Here is a 16,133-nt window from a genome sequence, read left to right as displayed (position 1 = left end):
TGGGGCTAATCGTCGCCAGGAACACCCCACACCCTCACAGTGGGAAACCTTTTCGTTCGACAGACACCCGAAATTCCAGCATTTTTCTGAACAAGCTTGTGATTTCAGTGGCTCTGGAGAACAGAATATAAAGGGCATTTTAAGGCTCTTTATTATGTATGTTACTAGTCTACGGAGCTTGAAAGCTTCAATAAGGGAAAGATGGGGTGTATTTTATTTTTATTTATTATTTTTTTATATTATTTTTATTATTTTTAATATATTTTATTCTGTGTACCTGTATATTTTATCTTAACATACAGGTAGTCCTTGACTTATGACCACAATGGAGTCCAAAATTTCTTTTGCTAAGCCAGACATTTGTTCAGTGAGCATTGCCTCATTTTGTGACCTTTCTTGCCACAGCTGTTAACTGAATCACTGTTATTGTTAAGTTAGTAGCAAGGTTGTTAAGTAAATCTGGCTTCCTCACTGACTTTGTTTGTCAGAAGGTTACAAAAGGTGATTGCATGACCCTGGGACAATTGCAACCGTCATAAAGATGAGTCAGTTGCCAAGCATCCGACTTTTGATCACATGACCATGGCAATACTGCAGTGGTTTTAAGTGTGAAAAACGGTCACAAGTCGCTTTTTTCAGTGCTGTTATAACTTGAAACAGTCACTAAACAAACTGTTTTAAGTCGAGAACAACCTGTATTTTATTTTTTTAAATGTTTAATAGATTTTAATAGGTTTGAACAAAAGAGTCAAACCAGCTACTCTGTTTCCCCCAAAATAAGACATCCCTTGATAATAAGCCCAATCAGGCTTTTGAGCGCATGGCAATAAGGCCAAGTGCTTATTTCAGGATTCAAAAAAAATATAAGGCAGGGTCTTATTTTCAGGGAAACATGACAGATAGATAGGTAGGTAGGTAGGTAGATAGATATAGAGAGATAGAGAGATAAATGATATATATGTATGTATGTATAGATGATAGATCAATAGATGATAGATGATAGATAGATAGAGATAGAGATAGATAGTAAGTAGGTAGGTAGATAGAGATAGATAGATAGATAGATAGATAGATAGATAGATAGATAGATAGATGATAGATAGAAAGAAGGTAGATAGATAGAGATGATAGAAGATATTGAGAGATATAAATAGATGATATAGATGACAGATACCCTGTTTCCCCCAAAATAAGATCCCTTGATAATAAGCCCAATCGGGCTTTTGAGCACATGGCAATAAGGCCAAGCGCTTATTTCAGGGTTAAAATATATATATAAGACAGGGTCTTATTTTCGGGGAAATATGGGTATCATTTCAACCTTTTAGGTTGTTTGTGTGGTTGTTTGATTTTGGGGTTTGTTGAACCTGCTCCTGTTGGAATTGAAAGCTACCCAGTATTACAGATGTGAGGTCAGTAGCTATATAAATTGATAAATAAATAAATGCAAATATACTTTTAGATTTATAGGCTTGCTTAATTTGGCTTGGTCACTGCTTGTAAATACCTTCCTATTCACTAATTGTGTGATTACGGATTTGTGGTTTTTTTTACCTAAAAAGGCCATTTTTTTTTTTTTAAAGAAAAAGTTGAAATCTTTCTCTTGGCATCCACACATACCTATGAGCACACTGCTGTCTGAATAATTTCACCCCAGGACCGCACCTAATTCCACATGCATTAACCATCCCTTCCGTTGGCCTTTTCCTGAATCTTGTTCAGATGCTCAGGATATTTTTTTCATCATCCCTAAGCAACGAGGAAACAAAAACAATGGCGGGCAGAAATACTATCTTTAGCAGCAAAAGAGGCATTAGGGCAGAGAGTAATTGGAGCCTGTGGAACGCAGCAGTGTAGGATCTGCTTGCTGGGGCCAAGTGGGTAAAATTTCCCCTCAATGGAGAGATAACTCCACAGGAGGGTCAAGATGCTTTTCAGGTTGAACATCTGGGAACTGTCGCACAAAACATCTGGAGGACATTAGATGGTGTTCTTCTATTTTGTAGTATCCGGGCTAGACATCACCATCACTGCAGGGGTCAAAGTAAATTTGATTTATTAATATCCCACACAGTTTATAGTTTGGGGAAGTTCCACCTTACTATTTCATGGTGCGTTTAGAGTTTCAGCTGAGACCCATTGCAAAGAGCTGCTCCAGAAACATACAGTTAGGAGGAGAAAGGTCATTGCAAATGGTTTGGGACTAATTAGACAAGTTTGGTCTACTGGTTAAGGCAGCAGGCTAGAAGCCAGCAGGCTGTGAGTTCTAGTAGCGCCTTAGGCATGAACGTCAGATGAGTGACTTTTTAACAGTAACAAGAGTCGGAAGGGACCTTGGAGGTCATCTAGTCCAAACCCCTGCTCATGCAGAAGACCTGTACTAGGGATTCGAACCGCCAAAATGCCAACCTGTCTAATCGACAAGCTCAGTGTCTTAGCCACTAAACCACCGGTTTGGGTCAGTCATTATCTCTCAGACCAACTCATTTCCCAGGGTGGTTATTGTGGGGAAAATAGAAGGAAGAAGTATTGTATATATTTAACTCCTTGAGTTAGTTATAAAAATAATAAAGGCAGGATATGAGCCGTGGTGGGGCAGTAGTTAGAATGCAGTACTGCAGACTAACTCTGCTCACTGTCAGGAGTTCGATCCTGGCTGGCTCAGCCTTTTATCCTTCCAAAATCAGTAAAATGAGGAGTCAGATTGTTCGGGGCAATATGCTGAAATTGTAAACTGCCCAGAGAAGACTGTAAAACACAGTGAAGAAGTATATAAGTGCTTAACTGCTGTATAAATAAACAAGCAAGCAAATAAATTAATAATGGTTGAGGTACTGAGCAGGGATTCACATTTGTCAGCTGCACCCCAATGTGACCAAATGGACGAAGTGAGGGAGAAATAATATCTGCTTGTTGCTTGTAACTCTGATGTAAAGCATTTTAAGCATTCCAAACACTCTCCCTCAATGCAAAAGTGATTTCCTTCCCTGCCCTCCCTCCCCCCCCAAACAGCTGAAGATGCTGGATAGTAGAACTGCAGTACAGAGATTGCCAAAGACATTGAAATGATGAGGCTGCTGTGCCCAAAACTAGTAAGGATATCAACCATTTTAGCTTTCTGTGGAATTAATGAGTCTCATTTGTATTTCTGTAACTGTCTGGTTTGACATAGCAACCAAACAGGACAGGTACAGACTTCAACGGATAGTTAAAGGTAAAGGTAAAAGGTTCCCCTCGCACATATGTGCTGGTCATTCCTGACTCTAGGGGGCGGTGCTCATCTCCGTTTCAAAGCCAAAGAGCCAGTGCTGTCCGAAGACGTCTCCGTGGTCATGTGGCCGGCATGACTAAACGCCAAAGGCGCACGGAACGCTGTTACCTTCCCACCAAAGGTGGTCCCTGTTTTTCTACTTGCATTTTTTACGGGCTTTCGAACTGCTAGGTTGGCAGAAGCAGGGACAAGGAACGGGAGCTCACCCCATTACGCGGCACTAGGGATTCGAACCGCTGAATTGCCGACCTTTCAATCGACAAGCTCAATGTCTTGGCCACTGAGCCAGTTCCCGGAAAAAAATGCCTATTTCAGACAACACTTGTGCTTTATGATCGTGTTATTCACTTAACCACTGTGGTATTCACTTTACAACTACCATTAAGTTCACTTACTGTCCGCCGTAAAAAAAAGTTGTTAAATTGGGTCAATTGCATAATCACCTGCTTAACAATTTGCAAATTAAGCAAAACGTACGACCGTAATTTGTGGCTCAATTGCAGCTGTTAAGTCAAGGACTACCTGTCATCATCATCTTTTAATGATCCCATAATCCCTTGCGGGGTGGAGTCTAGGCAAATGAATGGAGCTGAGGGTTTACTGGCCGGATGCCTTTCCTGTCACCAATGTGGAGTTTTGTTCAGCATTCTCATTGTGCCAAATCCTTGTGCTTTAATACTCTGCGTGCAGATTTACACAGAGATTTGAGCAACTGAGCAGCCACCTCTGGTCTCCGGCGTGGCCTGCTGGGCTCACATTTTCTGTTTGGTCAATCCTTGTTCGATTGTGACTTCCTAAATATACCACGATATCTGAGTTCTGCCGGGACTCAACAGATACTGTGAACTGGCTGCTCTGGCTGAGAAACTACAATATCTGGCTTAATGTGATGCATAAACCCAGCCTATCACGCTTTCTTCTCCAAACTATGGCCAGAGGAATCAAGATAATTTAATGCTTGAGCTGGATCACAAATTATTTGAGGCCTTTAACTGCTCCTGGGATCAAACCAATGGTGGGTTCCAAAAATTTTTACTACCGGTTCTGTGAGTGTGACTTAGTGGGCGTGGCATGGCTTGGTGGGCGTGGCAGGGGAAGGATACTGTAAAATCTCCATTCCCACCCCACTCTAATGGGAAGTTACTACAGAATCCCCATTTCCTGTTGATCAGCTGGGACTCGGGAGGCAGAGAATAGATGGGGGCGGGGCAAGTCAGAGGTGGCATTTGCCGGTTCTCCGAACTACTCAAAATTTCCGCTACCGGTTCTCTGAACTACTCAAAATTCCGCTACCAGTTCTCCGAACTACTCAAAATTTCCACTACCGATTCTCCAGAACTGGTCAGAACCTGCTGAAACCTCTGGATCAGACCAGTAGTGGGTTTCAATTCAGGTCGCTACCGGTTTGCTCGTGGGCACATGCGTGCTCATGCGCGTGCACGATGCTTCTGCCTCCCGCCATCGCCGTTACCGGTAGCAACCCACTGGATCAGACAGCAATGCTGTTCGGTGAAAAAGAACAGGCCAATAATTCTCAATTCATCTTGAGAAGCAGTTTTCCCCTTTAGATAATAACTTGTAGGCACTACAGATGAGAAGCGTGATCCCCTAATTTGAGGCAAAAGGAAGGAGGAAGTGAGAATTGTTTCTTCTAAAGCAGTGTTTCTCAACCTTGGTAGCTTGAAGATGGGTGGACTTCAATTCCCAGAATCCCCCAGCCAGCAACGCTGGCTGGGGGATTCTGGGAGTTGAAGTCCACCCATCTTCAAGCTTCCAAGGTTGAGAAACACTGTTCTAAAGTGTCTACTCTCATATAGTTACAGATTACTCAAAAATCTAGGAGACAAAAATAAGCAGATTTTTTTTGAGGGGTTGGGGCATGCAATTCCCTACATTAATCTGCTGCAACTCCTATGGGTTATTCAGCTAACATTTAAATCCCAAAGTCTACCTCAAGCAATATACAAGATAAACAGGGAAGGTGAACAGAAACGTTAATTGCGTGACTGAAAAGCTGCATGGACTTGATCCTTTGGCCATTGGGAGAGATGCAAGGATGTTCTGCCCCCCACAATCTCTTAAAATTCTACTGAGCCCCGTCTTCCGTCTGGTAAAAATTTCATCCTGTTTTGTAGGCTGTCTCAACCTTGGCAACTTTTAAGATGTGTAGACTTCAACTCCCCACATCTCCTTGCCAGCAACTCTGGGAGTTGAAATGCACATGTGTTAAAATGGCTAAGGTTGAGAAACATTGCTCTTATTTGCTAGGTTCATGCTTCTTTTGGTAACCGTTAAGACCTAGGATCTTTTAAAAATGCTGGACACTCCACCCTGCGCTTACATGCTTGTCTAAAACAGTGTCTCTCAATCTCAGCAACTTGAGGTGATGACTTCAATTCCCAGAATTCTCCAGGCACTATGACTGGCTAGGGAATTCTAGGAGTTGAAGTCCACACATCTTCATCACGCTGAGATTCAAAACCATTGGTCTAACACAGGAGTGTCAAACACGCATCGTCACGTGATGTATCGCAACTTTTTTCCCCCTTCGCTAAACCGGAGGTGGGCATGGCCAACGTGTGACACATCCGCCTGCGGGCCGCGATGGTCTAACACATATATTAGAAAGTCTCTCTCTCTCTCTTTTTTCTTCTCTCTTTTTCTCTCTCTCTTTCTTTCCTTCCTCTTTCTTTCTTTATTTCTTTCTCTCTCTTTCTCTCTCTCTTTCTTTCTCTCTTCTTTTTCTTTCTTTCTTTCTTTCTTTAATTTAATTTAATTTAATTTAATTAATTCAATTTATATGCTGCCCCTCTCCAAAGACTCAGGGTGAAGAAGACTCTCTTTCTTTCTCTCTTTCTCTCTCTTTCTCTCTCTTTCTCTCTCTTTCTTTCTTTCTTTCTTTCTTTCTTTCTTTCTTTCTTTCTTTCTTTCTCTTTTATTTTCTTTCTTCTCTAATCAATTTACCCCTTCATCTAGTTCCAGGACTATTGATAGGATGGGTTTAAAATTGGGGCCCCCTTCTTCCCATCCACAGCTGCGTGTCCCCCAGGGGGTCTCTTACTTCTACTGGGTGAGTTCCAGAGAGTGGCAGAAGATTTGGAGAGGCGCTTGTTGATTATAGAGTCCACATGTTTGGGGAGATTTACAGCAGAGAGAGAGCACCTGCTTGCACCTACAGAGGGAAAAGACACACAGGTGTTAAGGGCAGCGGTGTAGGGTGGGGATCTGGTGGACGTGCGAGCATGCAGCAGCGGGGATCATGCAGTGAATGCAATGAGTTGCAAAGGAGATCCCTGGGAAAGCCATTAGGGTGCCTCGATTCGGGCTGCCTGCAGGAACAGGAAATCATACCAGCACCTTTTAATGTGCTGATTCGCAGCCTCGTGTATTTCTACTCCAGCACACGTCAGAGGCCTAAGCGAGCTTGGCAGAAAGCAAATTAGCACATGTGATGGCACAGTGGCTCTTGGCAAGGCTATGCTCCTCCCAGAGGCCCACTGGCAGAAGGTCTGATTTGGAGGTTTTGGGGGTTTTTATTCCTTTCCTTTCTGCAGCCAAACAACAGTAGGAGGTGAAGGCATTATTTACAGCTCCTTCTTGTTACAAGCTGACTTTGACTCAGGTCCCATCCAGCTGAGAAAGGCTGAGTCCCACAGAAAGCATGCAACAGATGACAGCCTTCACAGAAGATGTTAAATATCAGGTTCCTGGGCACACTTAACAGCATGTTTACACTGCCATGGCCAAACGATGAGCAAGACGTAGACTCAACCATCCAGCAAACAAGTCCCTTTTTAGAGACAGAAGCTGAACCACAAACAGCTTGGATTGATAGCAAAGCAGCTTTTTCAGACCAACGTTAGGGCGCGGTGAGTTTCGAAAGGACAAAACTGAAAGCATTTTGAGTGTTCATTTATAGGACACAATCAGAATTTGAAACAAACCCTGGCTTTTTATTCCAGGGCCACAACAAATAAGCGAGGGGGTTAGTTTCTCCCCAGTGCTATCTGCAAGCCAACGTTTTGAAAAATTGACCAAGTAGATGATTTTTTAAAAAAGCACTCTTAAAAATTTCCATAGTAAAAAGTGGTTGTGCTTCTCTAATAGGCCTAACTTGATGGTTACAAACTTAATTAGATCAGTCATTTGCACAACATGAGAAGCCTAGTTAGTTTTAAACCTGTTAGGGCTTTTTTGTGACTTTATGTGTTCTGTGAATCCAGCTTTGGGGAATTAGTTTCTGATTCAGAGAATAAAATGACTCCATCACCTGATTAAGTGTGTTTTGTGAACAAACCCAACCAAAGTATGCCTCTGGAACTTGCTTTTCTTTGTTTCATATGGCAATATAAACATAAAATAATGATTTGGACAATTTTTCTGCACATTGGGTCACTGGTAGCATGCTGCATGGTCTCTATATGTATTCTAGGCTGAAAAATAAGAGCTGCTGTCAAATTCTTGTTGCCAAAAACCACATGGAACAACATGCCCAGTTTTGTCTAAACCCAAAACAAAATTCCTAAACCCAAAACTAATTTAGAGTCAGAGCTGCCAATATTGATGGAAGACTTGTAATAATAGACTCACAGGATTTGTCTCTGCCAAAAAAAACAGACTAATTGCAGATAATTATTTGAATGTTATATATCCTATTTCTATTTCGCAATAAATAAAATCCAGCCACTGAATAGTATTTAACTTATTTGGTGAGGCCAGACTAGTTAAGGAGAGCAATTTCATGCAATGACCTGAACTATTTTGGAGAATTCAGCAAAGACAAAATATTGTTCAACATTATTTATTTATTAATGAACCGCTCTGAAAAGTGTCTCTGAAAGAGCCCTGCAGGTAGTCCTCATTTTGCAGCTGCCTTGTTTAACAACAATTTGCAGTTACAACATGATGAAAAAATAACTTAGTGGCTAATTGTTGTATTTATGACCTTTGGCAGGTCTGTAAAGCAGAGAAAACAACTTTGTAAGAAGTTTAAGATTACAAAACTATGATGTTTCACTTAACAACTGCTTTGCTTAACAACCTAAACGAAGATGAGATCAAAAATCCACCAAGTTCACCATTCACATCCCAACAAGATGTAGCTTCCAAATATCCATACATTGGCCAAGAGATCTTCCTCATAAAGATTTTGAAAGTACTGTATACATGAAGTGTTGTGAACATCTGAAATGCTTGTTTTTATCCTGATCAGCAGCAATTTCCAATCAGTTCAGGTAGTTAAAGAAGAGCACAGCAGAATGGTAAATAATAATAGCCCGGTTGCTTATGGAGAATTATTAATCACCACAGGCAACCAGGAAGTTGCTACTGAATCAGTTACACCTGTTCTTTTAAAGGTAGCCCTTGAGATATATTTTTTTTATTATTAATTTGATTTATATTTATATATTTATTTGATTTAATTTGAGATATGATTGTAATGAAGCTTGCCTATAAAATAAGACCTCTTTTGTGGCCATCGCTGTCGTTCAGTGAACGAATGATTCACTAGAGACATTGTTTTGCTGAAAACGGGAAGTGCTGGTTTTCAGGAAAACCTGTCATGGAATGGGGTCAGGGGATCACGGGATGCTACAAATGGCTGTAAATGCAGCCATGTGACCAAGCAACTAAAGGGCTTGGACACATGACTATGGAGTGGATGGCTGGGTGGGTGACTGTCAGAACTTTGGATCCAGGTTTTAAATCCCCTTTTTCCAGATTGGTCATAAGTCAAGGACTACTTGGGTTTTTTTTGAAGCTCTTCCAGAAAGTTTCTACTTTGTCATTCTGCATAACACCTTTTTTTAAAAAATTTGATTTATATGCCGCCCTTCTCCGGAGACTCAGGGCGGCTTACAATGCGTTAAGCAATAGCCTTCATACTTTTGTATATTTTATACAAAGTCAGCTTATTGCCCCCACAAACTGGGTCCTCAATTTACCTACCTTAGAAAGGATGGAAGGCTGAGTCAACAACCTTGAGCCTGGCAAGATTCGAACTTACTTTAATTGCAGACAGCTGGTGTTAAATTACAGTGCTTAGTCTGCAGAGCTATCCAGGCTCCTTTCTTTCTCCAATCATGGGAGCTTGTGATCGTATAACCCCCTCCACTGCGTGCTGCCTTGGGGAATTCTGGGAGTTGAAGTACACACATCTTATTGCTGAGATGATGCTAGTCCCCAGGATCACTCCCCAAAACGTTTCCTAACCCCACCAAAACAGGAAAGCCTGGCCCTCCTCACACACACGTGGCTAGCTCCACTTGGTATCATCATGCCTTGCAGCATTCGTACGTGCCCATCCTTCAGTTTCCCACCCTCCAGTCCATTCCTGCCCAAAGTCTCTTGGGGATGGGAAGGTGGCCAAGGACAGAATATGCTCTGCTCAGCAGTGCAGTCTCGGGCAAGCTGTATCTATGGCTCAGCTCCTTTCTGCCTCGGTCCCAATGTGGCCGCATGGTGGAAACTGCCAACCAATGAGGAGGAAGATGGGTGAGGCTCTGAGCAGCACATGGCATAGAAGAGAAGAAGCAGTGGGGGAACTTAAAAGGTACCAAGCGGTGAAAAGTCCACTGAAAATGGACAACAGGCCCCCAGCGAAGCTGCAAAGAAATGCAGTGCTGTCCTGTATGCAGAGGAAAGAAAGAAAGAAAGAAAGAAAGAAAGAAAGAAAGAAAGAAAGAAAGAAAGAAAGAAAGAAAGAAAATAGGAAGAGTGGAAAGGGAGGGAGGGAGGGGGGAGGGAAGGAAGGAAGGAAGGAAGGAAAATAGGAAGAATGGGAAAGGGATGGAGAGAGGGAGGGAGGGAAAGAAGAAAGGAAAATAGGAAGAGTGGGAAGGTACCAAGCAGTGAAAAGTCCACTGAAAATGGACAACGGGCCCCCAGCAAAGCTGCAAAGAAATGCAGTGCTGTCCTGTATGCAGAGGAAAGAAAGAAAGAAAGAAAGAAAGAAAGAAAGAAAGAAAGAAAGAAAGAAAGAAAGAAAGAAAGAAAGAAAGAAAGAAAGAAAGAAAGAAAGAAAGAAAATAGGAAGAGTGGAAAAGGGAGGGAGGGAAGGAAGAAAGGATGAACGGAAGGAAGGAAGGAAAATAGGAAGAGTGGGAAAGGGACGGAAGAAGGGAGGGAGGGAGGGAAGGAAGGAAGGAAGGAAAGAAAGAGAAGAAAGAAAGAAAAATAGGAAGAGTGGAAAAGGGAGGGAGGGAAGGAAGAAAGGATGGATGGAAGGAAGGAAAATAGGAAGAGTGGGAAAGGGACGGAAGATGGGAGGGAGGGAAGGAAGGAAGAAAGGAAAGAAGGAAAGAAAGAGAAAGAGAAAGAAAGAAAGAAAGAAAGAAAGAAAGAAAGAAAGAAGATAGGAAGAGTGGGAAAGGGACAGAGGGAGGGAGGGAGGAATGGCCTTATAATTTCAAACTATAAACTAAGGTGCAGAAGCCCCTCCTCGTCCCAAGGACATGCGCGTGCAAAAGTGCCCAGCCGTGCAAAAGGCATCAAACCTCCTTCTCCCCTCCGCAACCGGTGTGCTTGCTGTTCCCCGAAGGAATATGTCCCCAAGCTAAGCAGGGCCTCCACTCACCCTCTTTGTGCACAGGGGAGCCCTGGTGCAGCGCCCCAGCCCACGACCATCGCTGCTGCCGGATTTCAGCCCAGGTTTTCTTCACGGAGCGCTGGATGGCAGCTTCGTAGAGCTCCTGATCACAAAGGGGGGAAAGGGGAGGTTTCATTCTGTATTTTTGTTTGCATAAACAATGAAGCTGAGCAGTGTTTCTCAACCTTGGTAGCTTGAAGATGGGTGGACTTCAACTCCCAGAATCCCCCAGCCAGCAGCGCTGGCTGGGGGATTCTGGGAGTTGAAGTCCACCCATCTTCAAGCTTCCAAGGTTGAGAAACACTGGGTTAGAGGGAGAAAAAAATGATAAAAAGACTTTTTTTTAAAACCAAACTGGAAATCCTTACAGGTCATCCTTGACTTACAGCCAACATTGGGACTACCATAGAATTTTGGTCCCTAAACAAGTTGCTTGTTAAGTGAGTCTTGCCCGAATTTACTTTTTTTTTTTTGCTGTACTTGTTAAATGATTGCAGCTTCCCCATTGACTTTGCCGATTGGAAACCGGCTTGGAAGGGCAATCGCACGACCTTAAGATCAGGGGTGAAATCCAGCAGGTTCTGGAGAACCGGTAGCGGAAATTTTGAGTAGTTTGGAGAACCGGCAAATTCCACTTCTGGCTGGCCCCAGAGTGGGGTGGGAATGGTGATTTCGCAATATCCTTCCCGCAGGAGTGGGGAAGGAATGGTGATTTTGCAATATCCTTCCCCCAGGAGTGGGGAGGGAATGGAGATTTTGCAATATCCTTCCCGCAGGAGTGGGGAGGGAATGGAGATTTTGCAATATCCTTCCCGCAGGAGTGGGGAGGGAATGGGGATTTTGCAGTATCCTTCCCCCAGGAGTGGGGAGGAAATGGTGATTTTGCAATATCCTTCCCCGAGGAGTGGGGAAGGAATGGTGATTTCGCAATATCCTTCCCCGAGGAGTGGGGAGGGAATGGTGATTTTGCAATATTCTTCCCGCAGCAGTAGGGAAGGAATGGAGATTTTGCAATATCCTTCCCGCAGCAGTGGGGAGGGAATGGAGATTTTGCAATATCCTTCCCCCAGGAGTGGGGAGGAAATGGTGATTTTGCAATATCCTTCCCCGAGGAGTGGGGAAGGAATGGTGATTTCGCAATATCCTTCCCCGAGGAGTGGGGAGGGAATGGTGATTTTGCAATATCCTTCCCCCAGGAGTGGGGAAGGAATGGTGATTTTGCAATATTCTTCCCGCAGCAGTAGGGAAGGAATGGAGATTTTGCAATATCCTTCCCGCAGCAGTGAGGAGGGAATGGAGATTTTGCAATATCCTTCCCCCAGGAGTGGGGAGGGAATGGAGATTTTGTAATATCCTTCTGCCACGCCCACCAAGCCACGCCTACAGGACTGGTAGTTTAAAAAAATTGGATTTCACCACTGCTCAAGATGCTGCAACCGTCATAAATACGTTTTGGTTGCCAAGTATTTTGATCAAGTGATCAAAGGGACGCTTGCAAGAGCTGTAAGTGTGATGACCAGTTTTAAGTCACTTTTTTCAGCTCTGTTGTAACTCCAAACAGTCCCTAAATGAAGAGTTGTAAGTCAAGGGCTACCTGTGTACAGACTCTCTGCTGAAAGAAGAAAAAATGAATTTATTATGGCATTTGGGTATTGAAAATAAGACTAAGGTGTTCGGGCAAAGTTTAAGACGACAATTTCTCAATAGAAAGAGGGACAGCTGCTATGTAAGGAATACGTCATATATGTATATTAAAACGAGAAAATATTGTATATACATTATAATTATTAGTATAATTTAAAAATAGAAAACTATAATTACATAGGAATAGTAACCCCTGTAATTAGAAATTACGTTAATATAAGGGATATCGATACTGAAACGCTGTGATGAGCGAAAATGTGATTTTTAAAGTTGAAACATGTTTAATTCCTCTATGACTCCCCCAGAACATCTCCAACTGACCTTGTTCCTCTCCATCTTTTGGCGCTGGCGTTCTTCCAGGGCGGCTCGCCGCTTCTCAGCTCGCACTCGCTGCTCTTCGAGCCGCCTCCGCCTCTCTTCCAGCTGTTTTTCCCTTAACATGCGGGCCTTCTCTTCCTTCTCCAACCACACTGCCCGCTTGGCAGCTGCTCACGGAGGGTCAACGAGAGAAGGAGAGACACAGCGAAGTTTAGAGGGGCCATAGACCAGAGGTCTCCAAAGTTGGCCACTTTTAAGACTTGTGGACTTCAACTCCCAGAATTCCCCAGCCAGCATGGCTGGCTGGGGAATTCTGGGAGTTGAAGTCCACAAGTCTTAAAAGTGGCCAACTTTGGAGACCCCTGCCATAGATGGAATGCCTCCTGCCCTGGAAGCCCACAGACTCACTCCCAGAGCATGTTAGCTTATCATGAAACTTCTGCATTTCTTGGAGGACCAGCTGGATGAAGCCCACCCTGCAAGAGCTATAAAAGGTATCTCAACCAGCTTTAGCACTGAGGATGTTATCTCGTTGGGTAATGAAACGTCTGCAAGAAAACAATGAGGCTCAGGGAGCACCAAGGATCCCACACCTTTAATTTACAGCACTGTTTCTTAAACTATTTTTTTCCCCTTCCTTTCAGGATTCTTTCCATTTTCAACATTATAGAGAACCTCCCAAAATGCTTTCGTTTATAAGGATTCTATTGGTCCATGTTTATTTGATTAAAAATTAAAATTGATGCTTGTGCTGATTTTGAGGACTCTGAAAGAGTCTAGAGGGAGTGAGAGAGGGAGGGAAGGAAGGAAGGGGAAAGAAGAGGGGGGGAAGAAAAAAGAAGGAGGGAAGGAAGGAAGAAAGAAAAGAGAAAGAGGGAGGGAGGGATAGAAGGTGAAAGAAGAGAAAGAAAAGAAAAAAGAAAGAGGGAGTAAAGGAAGGAAGGGAGAAAGAAGAGGGAAGAAAGAAAAAAGAGGGAAGGAAGGAGGAAAAGAAGGAAGAAAAGAGAAAGAAAGAGGGAGGGAGGGATAGAAGGTGAAAGAAGAGAAAGAAAAGAAAAAAGAGCGAGTAAAGGAAGGAAGGGAGAAAGAAGAGGGAAGAAAGAAAAAAGAGGGAAGGAAGGAGGAAAAGAAGGAAGAAAAGAGAAAGAAAGAGGGAGGGAGGGATGGAAGGAGAAAGAAGAAAAGAAAAAAGAGAAAGAAAGAGGGAGGGGAGGAGAAAAGAAAGAAAATAGAAACAAAGTGGGAGGAAAGGAAGGAAGGAAGGAGGAAAAAACAAAGAAAAGAGAAAGAAAGAGGGAGGAAGGGATAGAAGGAGAAGGAAGAAAAGAAAAAAGAGAAAGAAAATGGGAGGGAGGGATAGAAGGAGAAGGAAGAAAAGAAAAAAGAGAAAGAAAGAGGGAGGTGGGGAGGAAGGGAGGAAGGGAGGAAGAAGAAGAGGGAGGAAAGAGAAAGAAAGAGGGAGGGAAGGAAGAAAGGAATAAGAGAGGAGAGAGGAAGGATAGTGGAGCAGGTGTTGCAGCAACTCCATCCCCAGCTTCAGGAGTGACCCACACAGCTGGCGACAGCTGCTGAGCCAGAGGGGAGAAAGCAAGAGAGGAGGGAGGGAGGTGAGGTGCCCCAAAGGCTGAACACAAAAGAAATGGGAAGCGGCCCTGAAAAGCGCATTCAGGCCAGACAATGGGGGGAACGAGAGTGGAAAGGGGCACAGGGTGAACTGCCACTGCTGGGTGGGAACAGCGGGGCGGGATGGGGGGGGGCTGGAGGGAGGCCCTGGAGCAGAAAAGACCACCCTGGCGAGTACAAGGCAACAGACCCGCCAGTTGGAGAAAAGGAGCCTCCTTAGCCAAGAACCCCGGAGCAACTGAGAGAGCCTCACGGAAGGCTTTGCATCCAGCCCCTCTGAAATCTCCCTTTTAGCGTGACCGAAGGGGAAGCCATCCCGTGGAGAATTAATCACATTTCAGTTTGAGTTGAATTTCAATTTCATGAGCTCCCATTCTTTGCCCCACTCCCTTTTGGAATGCACTGGGGCAGGGGGAAGGCTTCTCCAGCATTGGGCTAATGATGGGAATCATAGTCCAATATGCCTAGAAGACATTGGGGATGAGGAAGGAAGGAAGGAAGGAGGGAGGGAGGGAGGGAGGGAGGGAGGGAGGAAGGAAAGAAAAGTGAAAGACAGCTAATGATGGGAATTGTAGTCCAATATATCCATAAGACATTGGGATGGCTGGCTGGCTGGCTGGCTGGCGAGAGGAAGGAAGGAAAGAAGGAAGGAAGGAAGGAAGGAAGGAAGGAAGGAAGGAAGGAAGGAAGGAAGGAAGGAAGGAAGGAAGGAAGGAAGGAAGGAAAATTGGAAGACAACTAATGATGGGAATTGTAGTCCAATATATCTATAAGACATTGGGGTTGATGGCTGACTGGCTGGCTGGCAAAAGGAAGGAAGGAAGGAAGGAGGAAGGGAGGGAGGGAGGGAGGGAGGGAGGGAGGGAGGGAGGAAGGAAGGAAGGAAGGAAGGAAGGAAGGAAGGAAGGAAGGAAGGAAGGAAGGAAAGGCTTGTCATTTCTTCCCACGCATAATTTTCTCAGAGGATAAGTTCATACTGAATGGAAAACCAGCTTTGATGCAGTATGTTGTGAGATCCCAACTAATTATAACTTAGTCAATAAAGACTGGGTTGAGCGAACCAAGAATGAACATGGCACCTGAATTGTAGCCAATGATTCCAAGGGCCTCTTCCAAGAATAATGGATCCTACTTGGACTAGACTTATACAAACAAACAAACTTTGAACAAAAATGGATGTTCTTTCTTTAACTGAAAATATACAAGATTTCCCCTGATTTCTGTGGATGCTGAAAGTTTCCAAAGTTTTTGATATGGTTCCCTGGGTGGGGCAGGAGTGGGGGGTTAAATTTATTTGGACTTCTTTAAGAATTTTTATGTTTTGGATTGATCCGAATTATCCAGCTCCTAAATCATGGGTAATTATTTATGGTGTATCCCCTCCTTGGGGCAATTCTCTATTTAATTCAGAACCCATTGCCTGAATGATTAGAAATTCAGAACAGATCCCATAGAGTAGGAAGGGAAAGATCTTAAGTTTTTTTATTACACCCCGATTATGTTTTATAGCTGGTTCAGCAATCAATATTCCTATTTATTAATACATGGATTTGGAATGGCTATTGGACACAAATTTACCTGGATATTAAGCAAATTGGATTATCCTATCATATCAGTTGAATGGAATTTACAAGGTTTTTGAACAAATTTCGTCAGCAAGGATATCTTGCAAGATTGTTGCTTTGTAAA

General features: G+C 43.5%; 1 protein-coding gene across 2 annotated transcripts in view; it reads right to left on the bottom strand.

Annotated features, from left to right (window-relative positions):
• MAP7D1 (MAP7 domain containing 1) overlaps window positions 1-16,133 on the bottom strand; it is an 84,369-nt gene that overhangs the window by 27,116 nt on the left and 41,120 nt on the right. Inside the window, exons 4-6 of one of the 2 annotated variants that reach the window (XM_060691421.2) lie at window positions 12,825-12,988; window positions 10,848-10,962; window positions 6,333-6,443 (exon numbers count right to left, since the gene is read on the bottom strand). In XM_060691421.2, coding sequence (XP_060547404.2) covers window positions 6,333-6,443; window positions 10,848-10,962; window positions 12,825-12,988 — 390 coding nt within the window. The remainder of the gene's footprint in view (window positions 1-6,332; window positions 6,444-10,847; window positions 10,963-12,824; window positions 12,989-16,133) is intronic. The other variant, XM_087876301.1, reaches the window with a different exon arrangement.

The sequence above is a fragment of the Pantherophis guttatus genome, chromosome 10, assembly GCF_059756535.1.
Source record: "Pantherophis guttatus breed Tessera chromosome 10, ASM5975653v1, whole genome shotgun sequence".
Classification (NCBI taxonomy): Eukaryota; Metazoa; Chordata; class Lepidosauria; order Squamata; family Colubridae; genus Pantherophis; species Pantherophis guttatus.
The sequence above is the reverse complement of the archived record's forward strand: the minus strand, read 5'-3'. Positions and strand labels throughout refer to the sequence as shown.